The following is a 14,655-nucleotide window of genomic DNA, read 5'->3' as shown; positions in this document are numbered from 1 at the left end:
ACGTACGATCAAATGTGAGCTGACTGAAAAAGTTTGGTCTCTTTCATTCATGCAATTCCTTTTGTCAACAGAAGGAGCTGTCCCAGACTCTGTCAAACAGCCACACCTCTGAGGAGGAGAGTCGTCAGATGGAGGAGATCCTTCGACTCGAGAGGGAGATCGAGCGTCTGCAGAAGCAGCAGGAGGACGGTGTGTCCCTCCTCGGGGACGTCTCCCACGAGGAGCTGCGCCAAATGAGGGATGCTGAGATCTACAGGCTGGAAAAGGAGGCTTCCCGCGTGGCTACAGAGTTCCTTGAGCTGCTGGACTTTGGTGGTTTAGAGCCATCGCTGTCCAGTGAGGAGAACCTCCACGACCCAACAGAATCTACAGCTCCTCTGGCTGAGGAGGAGGTGGATGAGGGTTTCCATGCTGATGAAGAGTGCATCCCTTTACCCGATTTCCCTCCCCCGGCTTCAGTTCCTCTCGACACGGAAATATTTCAAAGTATTCCCCCTCCTCCACCTGCCTTTGCAGAGGGACTAATGGTCTCCCCATCCTCAGCTGCTTCTCCTGCAACGGCAAAGCTCACCCCAGTTACCCCCAATGGACTCAGTCGTGCCCCGCCTCTAACAGACTCCCAAACTTGCCAGCCTCTTCATCCCGTGGTAACTAATGGAGAAAGGCGGCCATGCCAGAGAACCAGCCGAGTATCAGACTTTGAGCCCGTGAAAGAAGAGCCATCCCACACAAACCTACCGGATGCAGAGTCGGACTATGACCAGGACGAGTTTGAGGAGGCTCATGGGAGTTCGGGCGCTAGCACTATCGACGGCCATATCACAGATGACGAGGTGCTGGGAAGATCCTCTTGCACCCAAAACAGCCTGGACTCCTTCAGAGGCAGCTCAGACTCGGTGAGAAATAAGCTAAGAGTTACTTTGCAATTCCGTTGAGCTGTTCAAAGTTGCACTCTCTTACCATAATACTGTCCAAATGGGTCAAGGTTTGCAACATCTGAGGTCCAGTGGGAGTAGAGTCAGTTAACTGTGTCCCCTTTGAGAAATGTAGCTGCGTTTACTGAGAATTTAAAATGCATTACAGATGAACTTTGAAAGATTTTATTTCTGACTTTGACCTGAATAAAATGGAAGAATCAAATTATCCACTGTTCTCAAACACACTTGCACACCTAAATTTTCTCCCGCGTGTATTATGTCTCCCACACAATTACCTCTAGACAGATGGTGCTGGACTGCATAGTCAGTCAGAATATGCATCATCACAATGTCCAGCTCACATCTGAATAACAGTGTTGTAATTATTTGTTTTGGCTTTGGTGATGAGCATCGGAATATGGATACTGCAAGTCGAGCAGAGAGCTCAGACCCAACACTGTCAGATCAGCAAAATGTCAGCGGGAAAGAAAGATGGTGTATGTGTTGGCATGCGCCAATCTGTGTGTCCGTGTGGGTGTGTATGGACTCGTTTTAAGTATGATTGGCAATGAGGTCAGACAGAATTTGGGCACCGATTATTGCAAAATAGCATTTGCTTACACGAGTTGCTGAGTTGAATTGCTTTTAAAAGAACCAGCTTTTGTTCCTGTTATTATTATCACTGCATTTAAAGTGACTGCTGAAAAGTTCCAGCGCAGGATCCTCACGGTGCTTTCGTGTTTGTTTAAGTTCATCGATAGTGACGAGGATAACGATGGCTATGTGGACACAGATGAGGAGGTTTCTAATGGGAGAGTGAATCTGCTGAATGGGAGTGGGCCCCCATACTTCCATGGCTACCTTTACATGAAGAGTGAGTAGCTGTACCAAATCACTGCCCAGCAGGCATGCGAGTGACTTATGCACAGCTGAGCACGGCTTGTATGTTCAACTTGCTTTAGAAATGTCTTGCATGCCCTATTGCAGTTCTTTTGCTTGAATTGTATCTTATCATTGTTTGAGTTTCATAATTAGGTTTATTGAAGCATCAATGTGTCCTTTTTTTTTTCTTTTTTACATCTTCTCACAATATGAAATTTCACACAAGTAAACTAACTTCCTTTCCCCCTGCCTCCACTTTCTGCGCCCGTCCTTCTCTCAGGTGGACTGATGATCCCGTGGCGGCGCCGCTGGTGCGTGCTCAAAGACGAGACCTTCATGTGGTTCAGGGCGAAGCAGGACTCCCTGAAATCCGGCTGGCTCTACAAGAAAGGAGGAGGAATGTCCACTTTGTCTCGACGCAACTGGAAGATGCGCTGGTTCGTTCTGCGCGAGTCGAAACTCATGTACTTTGAGAACGACAGCGAAGAGAAGCTGAAAGGAACCATTGATATCCGTACAGCCAAGTAAGATGCTCTAGGTCTTTCAGATTAGTTTTAATTGAATACATTTTTAATGGAATTGTCCACTTATAATAGATTCACTTTGGGTCCTTATTCAGGGAGATATTGGACAATCACGAGAAAGAAAATGCACTGAACATTGTAACAGAGGAGAGGACCTATCACATCTATGCAGAGTCCCCTGAGGATGCCAGGTACATTATACCCTAGATTATTATACCCTATATTCCTGTCCAACTCACTGCAGCTGTCCTACGAGCAGTGTTTCACATGTCCTCGTCTCCTGTGTAAGTGATGTGTAGGAATGAAGTTCCCCCTTGTGGTTGCCAGAGGAAGTTCACGGTGTAATTTTCAATTACATGTTTGCTGACTTGTACTTTCTGAACTCCCTCTGACCCATGCAGTGGTTGGTTCAATGTGCTGAGTCGGGTCCACAGCGCCAGCCCGGAGCAGCTCATGGAGATGCACCACGAACAGGCCAACCCAAAGAATGCCGTGGTTAGTGCGGTTGTACCTCTCTGCTGCCTTGGCCCCAGCCTCGGCTCCATTTTTCAGCCGTAGTGAAGAAACATGTATCTGATTCAGTTTTTGGGTTCTATAGTCATTTTTCCTTAAGAATGTGAATCTACAGCTCATCTCGGCTGTACAGACTTTTCTATCTCTGGCCTGCATCTTTTCACTTATGGTTTACGCTCTTTGCTCATATTTGCAGGCAAATGTGTGCAACATTTTGCAGCTACTCACACCTTCTCTTTCTCTTTCCAGGGGACGCTAGATGTGGGTTTGATTGATTCTGTTTGTGCATCGGACAACCCAGACAGGTGAGGAATACCCATTAATCCTAATCGCTGTGTGATTGTTACATTCTTTGGTCTGACAGGATATATGTGTGTAAAGACGGGGGAAAAAAACAACCTACCGGTATGTGATGTTTTTTGTTTCCAGGCCAAACTCCTTTGTGATCATTACGGCCAACCGAGTGATCCACTGCAATACAGACACACCTGAAGAGATGCACCACTGGATAGGCCTGCTGCAGAAGTCAAAAGGAGACAGCAGGATTGATGGGCAGGAGTTTCTAGTTAGAGGTCAGTCAGCTGAGACACACTCTGAGCTCTTTACAGGTGATATTGACTTGATTTATACACTTACATGGGTATTAGTAACATTTCATAGAGACAATGTTGAAAGTAAATAGTTATACAACATGCTGTACGAAAAATATGGAAAACAATTCAGTCCTGGGACAATCTTTTTCAGTTAGGAATGACACGTCGTTTTATCCACAGGCTGGCTGCATAAAGAGATAAAGTCGGGATCCAAGAGCACGTCTCTGAAGCTGAAGAAGCGCTGGTTTGTTCTCACAACCAACTCCCTCGACTATTACAAGTCGTCAGAGCGCAGCGCCACTAAACTGGGAACACTGGTCCTCAACAGCCTCTGCTCTGTGGTTCAGCCTGATGAGAAAATCTTTAAGGACACTGGTCAGTTTAACTAGTAGCTCCTGCGTGTCTGGAGATATGTTGTGTGCATAAGTCACATTTTGCAGTATTCCTTGTATGTATAGTTTTCACCATTTAACTCTTGGTTGCCTTTTGATATTTCTTAAGTTGTCTTAATGTTCTGTGGGATTTATGTTGTCTTCTTTTCTTTTTTCACCCAGGTTACTGGAATATAATTGTGCACGGGCGAAAACACTCATACCGGCTTTACACCAAAATGCTAAATGAAGCTATGCGGTGGGCGAACGCCATACAGGGAGCAATAGACAGCAAAGTCCCTATTGAAACACCAACACAGCAACTAATCAGGGACATCAAGGTATTAAACCTTTTAGTTTGTCCCTTTTGTTGTGATCAGGCTCTCTGGCTGTGTGTATCATTGTATAGCTCTAATGTTTTATGCAGCTTGTGTCTCATAAAATGTAAACATGTCACTAACATAAGGGCTTTTATGTTATTGTAACCTGAATTCTTTTCAGTCATGCAAACCTTTGGCAGGGACACACTGTGTAGTAAAGTGAGGTACATATACTGTGTGCTGTGGTCTTCTTCCAGTATCTTACTCTCTCTCACTGTACATTCAGTCATTTCCTTGGATTTGCTGCAGTGAGAATGTGCATCTGTAATGTAGTTGTTGTGTTACGTCTTCTTACCAGACACAGCCTGCGAAAGAAACAATTGGCAAATACTTAAAAAGAAAAGGGACAAAAAAAAAGAAAAAAAAAAAGAGCCTAATCTTCTCCTCTGTGTGTGTCCAGGAGAGCAGTTTGAATGTGGAGGCTGTGGAGCAGACGTACTGGAGGAATCCCATCCTGCGATACACCCAGCATCCTTTGCACTCCCCTCTTCTACCTCTGCCTTATGGAGACGTCAGTGTTCACTGTGAGTATTCTGTCCTGTGGCCCCACTTTGGGGGTACTAGATTGGTAAACTAAATCCCTTTGAAAAAGAACGACGATACAAAATAAATGTTTTTCCAAAAAAAATATGGTCCCCAGCTAAAGAACGGATACTTTTTACCGCTGCGTTTCGTCACTTTTTAACCGATTCCGGGAACTCGTTTGTCTTATTTTTTTGTGTAATAATGCAGTAAATGTTTCATTACATGACAGGTCTGTAATTCAGGCAATATCTGTACGGGCAAATGGAGTTATGCTGTTGTGCTGTGTGCAGAATGCGGTCTGGAATTGGCTTCCCTGGAAAACATCATTGTTTGGAGGGCTGCATATGTTCAGCATTAATGGTGCCTTCACAGAAGTGCAGGTTACCTCCACTGTCTGACCGAAAGCGCCCCGATAATATCTCGGCAACTGGCTTTTGAGCTGCAGCTGAAAGCAAGCTGTGTGCTCACTCTCGAATGATCCACGAGTTTCAGAAACGGCTGTCATTTTTGATCCGTCCACAGCACAATTCTCACTTTCTCAGAGCCTTCTCACTTTATACTTTACATTTTCAATTTATCAATCCATTCGTTTTCTATACACGCTTAATCCAATTTAGGGTCGCAGGGGGCTGGAGCCTATCCTACCTGTCATTGGGCGAGAGGCCGGGTACACCATGGACAGATCGCCAGTCCATCACAGGGCCACACAAACCATTTCAATTTTCCTTCATCATGTAGCGGAGTGTGATAGAATAACTGCCAAAGTGATTTGGATATCAAAAGGCTCCGATGTAATTACGCGGGGCAAGTAGGTACCAGTCTTGATTATTAATTCTAGCCCTCTCAATTTCTTTCAGTGCAAAAGGAAAAGGGTTATACCAGCCTGCAGGATGAGGCTGTGAAGATTTTCAACTCGCTGCAGGAGATGGAGGCTGTGTCAGACCCAGTGCCAATCATCCAGGGAATCCTGCAGACGTGTCAAGACTTGAGGCCATTAAGGGATGAGGTTTACTGTCAGCTGATCAAACAAACCAATCACGTCCCGCATCCTAACAGTCCTGCCAATCGCGCTCACTGGCACCTCCTGACCTGCATGAGCTGCACCTTCCTGCCCAGCCGAGGCATCCTGCGCTACCTCAAGTTTCACCTGAAAAGGTACGCACATGTTTGGATGCAGCGAATCCCAGCAATCTGTGGCTGGTGAAAGACTAACAGTTGGTTGAAACGGATGTTCTGTCTGTGGGTTTCTCTCAGAATTAAGGAGCTATTCCCCGGAACAGAAATTGAAATGTTTGCCCATTTCATTGGGGAGTCTCTTAAGAAGACCAAAGCCAGGGAGTTTGTTCCTTCCCAAGAGGAAATCATGGCGCTGCTTACCAGACAGGAAATGACCACCACAGTCTACTGCCACGGGGGAGGCTCCTGCAAGATCTCCATTAACTCTCACACCACAGCTGGAGAGGTAAGCGAGCTGTAGTCACTGCTACAGAAGCTATTTATCTTTTATGGATACATTTTTTGGTCTGGCAAGAGAAAAAAAAAAACCTATTAGTACATACTTAGCATGTGGTTGTAATTCAACCTTTCTTAATTGAGGTGGTGGAAAAGCTGATCAGAGGTCTGGCAATGGAGGACAGCAGGAACATGTTTGCGCTCTTTGAACACAACAACACTGTCGACAAAGCTGTGGAAAGCAGGGTACTCGTGGCTGATGTTCTGGCGAAATTTGAAAGGTATGTTTGACTTTGTTTTTCACCAGATAATGTATTATTTAATCCATTTTTTCCCCCTGATCTCAGTTAGGATTTTGATATCCTATGAGTTACAGAGAAAATTGTGTTCTGGAGGTGATGATGACAAGATATAAGATACTGTAATAAGATTAGACAGAGACAGATGTGTAAGTGACAGATTTATGGCTTTCCTCACCAGACTGGCTGGCAGTGAGGAAGCGGGGGATGAAGGCCAATGGAAACTGTATTTCAAACTCTACTGTTTCTTGGATGTGGAAAGCATGCCAAAGGAAGGGGTGGAGTTTGCGTTCATGTTTGAGCAGGTATGTTTATATGACTGCGCTCCATTTTATTGAGAGTCTTTGTTACATGTATTCTAGGTGTTGATTGTTTTTTTTTGCTCTTCCTCAGGCCCATGAAAGTTTGACGCGGGGCCACTTTCCTGCGCGTGAAGAGACCCTGCAGCACCTCGCTTCTCTGCGTCTGCAGTTCCTGTATGGAGACAAAGTGCGGGGCACATGGAGCCTGGAGAACGTCTACCCCGTGGGCCGCTTGCGCAGTCGTATCCTGCAGTTTACCAAGGTGGGTGGGCCCTCGGGGTCGGGCCAAACTCTTGAGCGTCGGAGAACCAGCTTCCTGGATGGCACGCTGCGCCGGGGGCTGAAGACGGGCTCCATGAAGAAGCAGCGTATGGAGGAGGAGCAGATGCTGGAGATGTGGATAAAGGAGGAGATGTCTGCCACCCGGGCCAGCATTGTGGAGAAGTGGTCCCGCCTCAAAGGTCTGGACCAGCACCAGGCCATGCTCAAATACATGACCATCATCAAGGAGTGGCCTGGATACGGATCCACACTGTTTGATGTTGAGGTATGTTCGCTGAGGCTTTAATCACGACGTCGGATTGGTTTTATTGTTACCAGAAGTAGTCATATGGGCTCCTTTTTTTTTAACAAATATTTGATCTTGCATTCCTGTGTGTAACCCGCTGCACTAACTTTAATGTGAGGAGAAAACTGACTTGGTTTGCTGCAGTTTTTGAATGTTATTAATAGCCAGTACAGATTTGTTTTGTCATATTGACACGCAGAAATGTGGAAAAGTAACAAAACAGGAAGGTTTTTGTGTCATTTTGCGGAATTCTTTCCTAATTATCAGGGGCTGGATTCTTATACCACCAAATATTTAAGTGTCCCTGGGAACCTCTCTACCAGTAGAGCTTCCTTTATCCATCACTGTCCTAGGCCCCTCTCATCATACCACACTTGGACATTCACGTTTCATGATATAAACTAAAAACCGATCTGGTCAGAAAAGAATGGCCAAAGTGTCTTGGGTTACATTTTCTTCTGCCTGAGAACAGAGCAATAAGTATACTTTCCTCTCAGACTACATGATATGCAACCGGCTATTAAGGAATTTTTGCCAAGTGACGCCAAAAAACGTACTGCCCAACCCCAGTCATAAAATGAGTTGGTGCAATCTAATTTACAAGTTCAGGATCAGCCCGTGAGAGTCACATGTTTGTGTTTTTACAGTGCAAAGAGGGAGGATTCCCACATGATCTCTGGTTGAGTGTGAGCGCTGAGAATGTGTCCGTCTATAAGAGAGGAGAGCCAAAGCCTTTGGAGACCTTCCCATACGAGCACATCATCTTCTTTGGTGCTCCACAGCCCTGCACTTACAAGATCACAGTGGACGAGAGGGAAATGTTCTTTGAGACACCACAGGTAGACTTATCTTATATTCTTTTAAATATTTGTTGCAGGAAAAAAACGTTTTTTTCTCTTTCTCAAGTCTTTATTTTTCATACACTCTTCTCAATGTTTCCCCTTTTTCTAATCTGTTCATTGGAAGGTCGGAGAGATCACGAAGATCATGAAAGCCTACATAAACATGATCGTGAAGAAGCGCTGCAGCGTGAAGTCAGTTTCCAGTTACGGAACCAACTGGATCAGGTGATTCACTGGACAGGAAACAACACCTGCTCTGCGACTATGCACCTGGCTCATAACTCGCGTGGAGAGGAGACGGAGACGCGAAGAAGAACATATGACTTGAGCTGAGATTGTGTGTCGAAGGTTTTGACTTGAGCTGCATAGCAACACGGACAATGTTTATTCAGAGAGACAAACTTTGAAAAATACACACAGTTGTGTGTCCATCCAGAGCATCGGTAAATCTCCCACGTGTTGCTCCCCTCCGTGCAGTCTCCAAACATGTCCCCCGCTCTCTACACGTACACTGGTCCTTTCCCACATCTAACTTAAAAAGAAATTCAGGTATCTTCACAAGATTTTGTTTCAAAGTCAGGAGAAGGCTAACAGAGCGTACGCACTCTGAAACCCGTTTGCATCAAAATTTCCAAAGTTTAAAAAAAAAATTCTCTCCAGCGTCACAGAATCTAAATGAATGTGTTGCCGTGGCAAAAACACACTGACTGAGTTGGCACCTTTATTTAAGTGTTTTTCCTTTTGTCTGTAGAACGTTGAGGCTCAGTGTAATGAATGTTCTCCCGAATGGAGATTCCCTCAGGTTATTGCTGAAAAAACGGTCCCCTATCTTGCCTTATTTTGAACATTCTATCTTCTTGGAGAGAAATTGTGGCCTTGCGGGAGATGAATATAAACATGGTGTGTGGTTATTTCCAATGTGTGCCAGAGAAGCACGTCTCTAACACGAACGGAGAAAACGTTTTTCCTATAAGTGAACGAAATGCAGCAAGTAAGGAAATTCGATGAGATAATTCACTGCATCACTGGAGATGTAATATCTATACACCCTTATGTCAAGGTATTGATTATTTAAAATCAGTCCGAGTATTTGTGCTTCTTTCCCAGAACAAGTACTCTGTGTTGGGCTGATTTTATGTGTGAGCTGAGTGGATGTCTTTTAAAATTAGCCAAAACGTATGTTTAAGGATGTTTAAGAACATATGTGGGTCTTCCTTTACCAATGTCAACAGCCAGGTGGACATTTATTTTTAAAAGAAGCCAATGCATTTGAGAGAATAAGAACAGAGAAACGAAGCGTGTGCTTGAAACGCGCAGATGCTGGTTTGTTAGTTTTTGTCTTATTTGTGGCATTTAGGGACACAGTCAAAGATAAACCAGTTGTCCATAACTTGCTTTTGATTATCTCCATTTTGTGCCGTGTTTCTGATCTTCTGTGACTGTTAGAAACAGCAAAAGTTTAAAAAAAGAAAAAAAAGAAGAAAAAAAAAAGAGCCAGAAGTGTGTTGCCCTCAGCCTCACTGACCAGAGGATGGGCTCTCCCCTGTTGGGTCAGCATAAATGTAGACAAAGGAGCCTATTTCGCCCAACTTACAGTATAGCTCTTCATTTGGATAATATGATTTCAGCATAATGAGCTTAGTATTTACCTCACATTATTTCACTGTCTTCCATTGCTCTCCAATCATTGTCCCCTAGGCGCTCTGGTCAGCTGCCGGCGGCCACACCAGAGACTGATCTTGCCACTGATGATGACTGTATTTCTGAGATTTCCCGACTGTTTTGAAGAAGACGAAAAAAATCAGAAAATGTTTTATATCAGAATTTAAAAATGCTTTAATAAATTATTGTATTTCAAAAAGCTGTTTGGTGTGATCTCATCTTTTATTGTGTTTTCTATTTCACCACAAAAAAATGTTTGATTTTTGAGCCAATAGCAGTGCTTCTAAGTGTCTATGTCAACATTTCTTTATTTGGTTATTTTCTGGACGATATTAAGAAAAGGGAAGAAAAAAAATCTAATTGAGTATGAAATGAATTATTTGCTTTGTTTTCCACTCATCTCATATGAAGGGCTTATTTGTGTCTGAAGTCATAGTCATAAAGTAAGCTACAACACTTGTATAGAGTAGTTCCGTATGAAGATGCACGCGGAGTATATCCATTCTACTGAGTAACTGAAGTCTGAAAATGGTATTTAGTGTTATTGGTCAGAATGTGTCAAATGACTAACATTTTCAAGTCCCTGGTGCGGTGAAAACAACAGGCTACGACTGATATCTGCTTTTATAATGCAGTGAAGTGGTCGGAATACCATCTCAGTGCTGTATGAGTGTAGCCTTTTGTTTTCTGTTTTTATCATCGCTGAGATGTATCACTCCGCAGCCGTTCCATGACACCAGCGTCAGGAGTTCGTGACGTCACCCCCGCGTAAACCCGAGGTCCAGCCCTCGGTTTGACTCCTCTCAAACCTTTTCTCCACGCAGTTGAGGGTCCTCGCCCGTACCACCATGGCCAGGCTTTTCACATCTCCCGCATCTTTCCTTGCTCTATTTTCGTGCTGGGCTCTCATTTCCGCAGCAGAAGCGCAGACACCGACTCCTTCTCCAGCTCCGGGTAAGTTTTCTGCGCTGTTGTGCTTTGTTTCAAGCGGCAACAGTCGGGTCAGGGGTTTGTCACATGACAACAGCAGTAACCAAAGAAGCAAATATAATCAATCTCGACTCGGGCTTCGCCTGTTAGCCTCTTGAATTGGTCATATTCCCCCCTAATAAACCAACCAACATCAGCCACGTTATTGTCATGTGTCTTCTCACTCTTTGTAAACTCAGAAGACAGTGATAGCTGGGTAGCTACATTTAAGAATTCGTCATAAAGTTACATTCTTCATTCCACATCTGTTTCAGTTCCTTGTTCTCTGAAATCCAACACCAGCTGTGCTGAATGCCTGCAGAATGTCGCAGTAAGTTTCCCACAACTCAGCCATATGCTGTTTCCAACCAGTGATGTGTTGTCATGGATCTAGAGGGAAAAAAAACACTTTTTTCCCCCCTCTTTTTGTTGCAGTGTTTGTGGTGCATCCCCACCGCACAGTGCATCGACTACCCGGTGAAGAACATCCTGCCCCCCAACAGTGTTTGTCCTCTGAATGATGCACGATGGGGGGTTTGTTGGGGTAAGACTGGCAAAAGATAATCAGCGATGCCAAATCTGGATATACTGTACCGTGCATGCGGTTTCTTTAATGGGGTGAGAGCATAGGGCAAAAGTAACTGTCCTAAATAAAGTATTATGTCAATGTATACATTATGCCAAAATACTCTGGTCACTGGTCTGGTGCTTGTCTGCCTTTTTTTAATTTTGTAGTAGAGGCTTGGACTGTGGGTTGCAGAAAAAAGGTCTATTTGAAGACATTACCTGCAAATTGTTATGGGACATTTTAAAAGCTCAAATGATTATGAATAGAATCAGTAATGTAGATCCATGGTAATTATGTGTACTATGTCAGATGTTCCAAAGAGTCTTTTGTTAGTTGGGTAATTGGCCACAGACAAACAATAACCAACAGTCTAACAAACAGGATTCAAACCATTTCTTTCTGATTGAGATGATAGGATTTTTGCATCCTGGCTGCTTGCGATTTTTGATCAAGTGTTCACCTTTTATCTGTCTCGGTTTTCTAGTTAATTTTCAGATATTGATCATCACAATGTCAGTTCTGGCCGGGATCGTCCTCCTTGCTGTTCTTGTCTGCTGCTTCTGCTGCTGCTGCAAGTGTGAAAGAATCGGGTAAGCTTTGAGTCACAAGAGGCTCTGACGGTGAAATGTGGCTTAACGGAGGAGGAGGGGTGGTTTGGAGGGAGGAGTGGGACACAATGGGTTGTTATTCTGTAAGAGCAGGCTGATACCGCTATCTCCAAAGGACTGTTAAGAGTTTAGCTCTGTAAAGAACTTTCTCCGCCTGTCGATTATATGCGTAAGCCTCGTATAATACCGAAGACTGTGGAGGAGAATTTAACTTATTGTGTCTGCATTCAGCCAAATATTTTACCATCTTGAGACCTGAAGTGTCTTTTAAGAAAGCATTCTGAAACCTGAACAGGGCTTGAAAGTACCATCTTTGAACCTGAGGGTTTTCTGAATAACCTGAAAGTACTGAAGAGCATAGACATTTAGCTTACAGTGTTAAAAAAAACAAAAAAAAAACAGCCTTTGCTTTATTATCCAACAAAAAAAAAGAAAAAACAATCATTAAAGTCTTTAACGATGTCATGTGATATCATGTGATGCGAAAAGGAATTAAACGCCCGGAAGGGATACACTGCACACGCAAAATGTTGCATTGGAGTAACTTAGTGGGTTACTCCAGAAGCAATGCAAAGTTTGTCTCTAATTCCAATGTAAATATGTGACCTTTTTTTTGTTGTTGTTGTAGGAACAAGAGTGAAGATGCGCAGGTGGCGCGACAAACTCGAGCGAGGAAGGCTCGTCAGAAAACGAGGTGAATGTCTGTTGAGTAGGTGTCTCGTGAAAGCACGATTAAACCATCTATTCCCCATAAATGTTTCTCTGTCGTAGCAACAATCCTCATCAGACACAGGTGGGGAGAGGAGGGGGGGGGGGGGTATAATTTTGACTGTACTCAACAGCATGTTGGTTGATTATTAAGTATGTATCGTTTGTCCTGGATTAACATATTTAGACCTATTCAGGTATTTAAAGTACACGCCCCTTTTGTTGAGTTAAACTTTTCAGTTGGAACTTCACGGATACAGGAACGCATCAAAGCAGCACTTTGTCTTGATTCCTCGCTCATTATTCATACACAATCGGCATGGGTGCCGTCAGCGTTCTCTAACAACTTGTCTTTGTTTCTTCTTCTCAGGAGAACGGAGATGCAGCTGAGGCATGATGAAATCAGACAGAAATACGGTGAGACCGCGTCTCGTGAATGAGAGGTTTAATGTGCAGTCAAATAAATGTAATTCTGAGATATCAAAAAGGGATGTGTTTATTATTTTCACTCTTTCACTTTTTCACTCATGCAGTGCGCCAATAGTAAAAAAAAGGGAAAAACTATCAATTCATTTGGTGGATAGAGCAAGAAGAATAAAATGTGAGTAGAAGAAGGAATAAATTTAAAAAAAAAACTATGTAAAAGAAGTTTGTAAAGCAAAAGAAAGAAGGAAAAAAAAAACATAAAGCTGATCATATAGTGCCATCTACTGGAGAAAAGTTGCATTTTATGTACCTGATAGACCAGGAAAAAACATTTTTCTCTAACACATTTTAAAGTATTCGACTATCAAAACAACGATTTTTTTATTTTTTTTTCCTAGTTCTTATTCCTACTTACCATTTCTTCTCAATTGTTCTTTCCAGGTGTGGCAAAGGATAATCCATACGCCCGTATGGACGATCACTAAGAAGAATCTCAGTGATTCCTTAACATGATCTTTTGATGCCAGTAATAACGGGATACCATCTACAAGTATCTTACGATAAACTGTGATGATCTGGATTGATTTGAGTGTGACCACATTTTGAAAAACATTTCCATTATCTAATGTTTGTACTTTATGTGTAAATGCTGCTCTCTGTAGAAATGAAAGATTAATCGTTTTAATTTCTTGATTTGAATTTAAGTGATTGTTGAGCTAACATGGTTTTCTATCCTTAAAGGAAACTAGTTGTAAAGAAGAACATGTGAAACACATGTTGTGATCCACCGAGAGGCAAATGTTCCTGTGGTATTTTGCACAACATGCAGTACTGTAACATGTAACAAAGTCCAAAGCCCATTAAATTCTTACCGGGTTTCTTTTTTTTTTTAACTTGCAAGTTTGCTTTCATTTTGCATTAGCAATACTGTTTTGCTGTCAGTCATGTTGAAAGTTCAACTTTTTTCCCTTTAGAAAGTTCTTACAACATTTTATTTGTTTTTTTTCCCCCCATGAAAATCAGTTTTAGTTACACAACTTTGGATGAAACATTTGCGTGTTCTTGAATTGCACATGAACCGTCAGATATCTGTGCAGCCAATAAAAACAGATCGTAATCTTAGATTTGAAAATTCTATGCAGAATTCTTGTTTTGTTTTTTACCATTTGGGATTTTACATGTGTGACTTTATTTTAGGAGACAAAAAAATCCCAAAGACAAACCAAAACTAACTTCACCTTTTAATCCTTACTTATTTTCCAAATGCACAACTTCTCCAGACCTGCACTCTGCTTCCACATCATCAGCTTAGCTGTTGATTTTAAAAAATATACACAAACCACAATTGGTACGTTTCTGACCTATACACACATAGTAAATTAAATGCATTCATAAGAATAAACCTTTCCTAAATCTGCCACCTAATCCTGGAAATAAGGCATGTTTTTGTTCTTTACAACCTTTTGGGTGTCTAATGTGTTGCAGTAGGCCTACATTATGAATTTAAATTAATCTTTCAGATAGTTTTATATCTTATCATACAGTA

General features: G+C 42.7%; 2 protein-coding genes across 2 annotated transcripts in view; both read left to right on the top strand.

The window, feature by feature from the left end:
* The window catches only part of myo10l3 (myosin X, like 3), a 54,340-nt gene extending 44,957 nt beyond the window's left edge, over positions 1-9,383 (top strand). The window contains exons 25-41 of the mRNA XM_075479778.1: positions 72-896; positions 1,668-1,791; positions 2,080-2,323; positions 2,419-2,514; positions 2,725-2,818; positions 3,086-3,141; positions 3,266-3,408; positions 3,610-3,804; positions 3,984-4,141; positions 4,581-4,704; positions 5,563-5,860; positions 5,960-6,167; positions 6,302-6,438; positions 6,638-6,761; positions 6,850-7,305; positions 7,974-8,165; positions 8,293-9,383. Of these exons, the coding sequence (XP_075335893.1) occupies positions 72-896; positions 1,668-1,791; positions 2,080-2,323; positions 2,419-2,514; positions 2,725-2,818; positions 3,086-3,141; positions 3,266-3,408; positions 3,610-3,804; positions 3,984-4,141; positions 4,581-4,704; positions 5,563-5,860; positions 5,960-6,167; positions 6,302-6,438; positions 6,638-6,761; positions 6,850-7,305; positions 7,974-8,165; positions 8,293-8,397 (3,579 nt within the window). The 3' untranslated portion in view covers positions 8,398-9,383. The remainder of the gene's footprint in view (positions 1-71; positions 897-1,667; positions 1,792-2,079; positions 2,324-2,418; positions 2,515-2,724; positions 2,819-3,085; positions 3,142-3,265; positions 3,409-3,609; positions 3,805-3,983; positions 4,142-4,580; positions 4,705-5,562; positions 5,861-5,959; positions 6,168-6,301; positions 6,439-6,637; positions 6,762-6,849; positions 7,306-7,973; positions 8,166-8,292) is intronic.
* pttg1ipb (PTTG1 interacting protein b) lies at positions 8,655-14,244 on the top strand. Its single transcript, XM_075478527.1, has 9 exons — positions 8,655-8,674; positions 9,867-9,925; positions 10,655-10,784; positions 11,046-11,130; positions 11,235-11,343; positions 11,852-11,957; positions 12,604-12,669; positions 13,054-13,100; positions 13,551-14,244. Exons 1-9 carry the CDS (start codon positions 8,655-8,657, stop codon positions 13,592-13,594), a joined length of 666 nt encoding a protein of 221 aa, XP_075334642.1. The 3' UTR covers positions 13,595-14,244.
* Positions 14,245-14,655: the final 411 nt, after the last annotated feature.

Source organism: Odontesthes bonariensis, chromosome 12 (genome assembly GCF_027942865.1).
Source record: "Odontesthes bonariensis isolate fOdoBon6 chromosome 12, fOdoBon6.hap1, whole genome shotgun sequence".
In the NCBI taxonomy this organism is placed as follows: domain Eukaryota; kingdom Metazoa; phylum Chordata; class Actinopteri; order Atheriniformes; family Atherinopsidae; genus Odontesthes; species Odontesthes bonariensis.
Note: the sequence above shows the minus strand (reverse complement) of the source record. Positions and strands in the feature narration are given on the sequence as shown.

Coding starts and splice junctions, on each gene's coding strand:
- pttg1ipb (XM_075478527.1), top strand. CDS start 8,655: ATGTCCCCCGCTCTCTACAC. Junction 9,926..10,654: donor TCTTGCCACTGATGATGACT/GTATTTCTGAGA, acceptor TTCTCCACGCAG/TTGAGGGTCCTCGCCCGTAC. Junction 11,958..12,603: donor TGCAAGTGTGAAAGAATCGG/GTAAGCTTTGAG, acceptor TTGTTGTTGTAG/GAACAAGAGTGAAGATGCGC.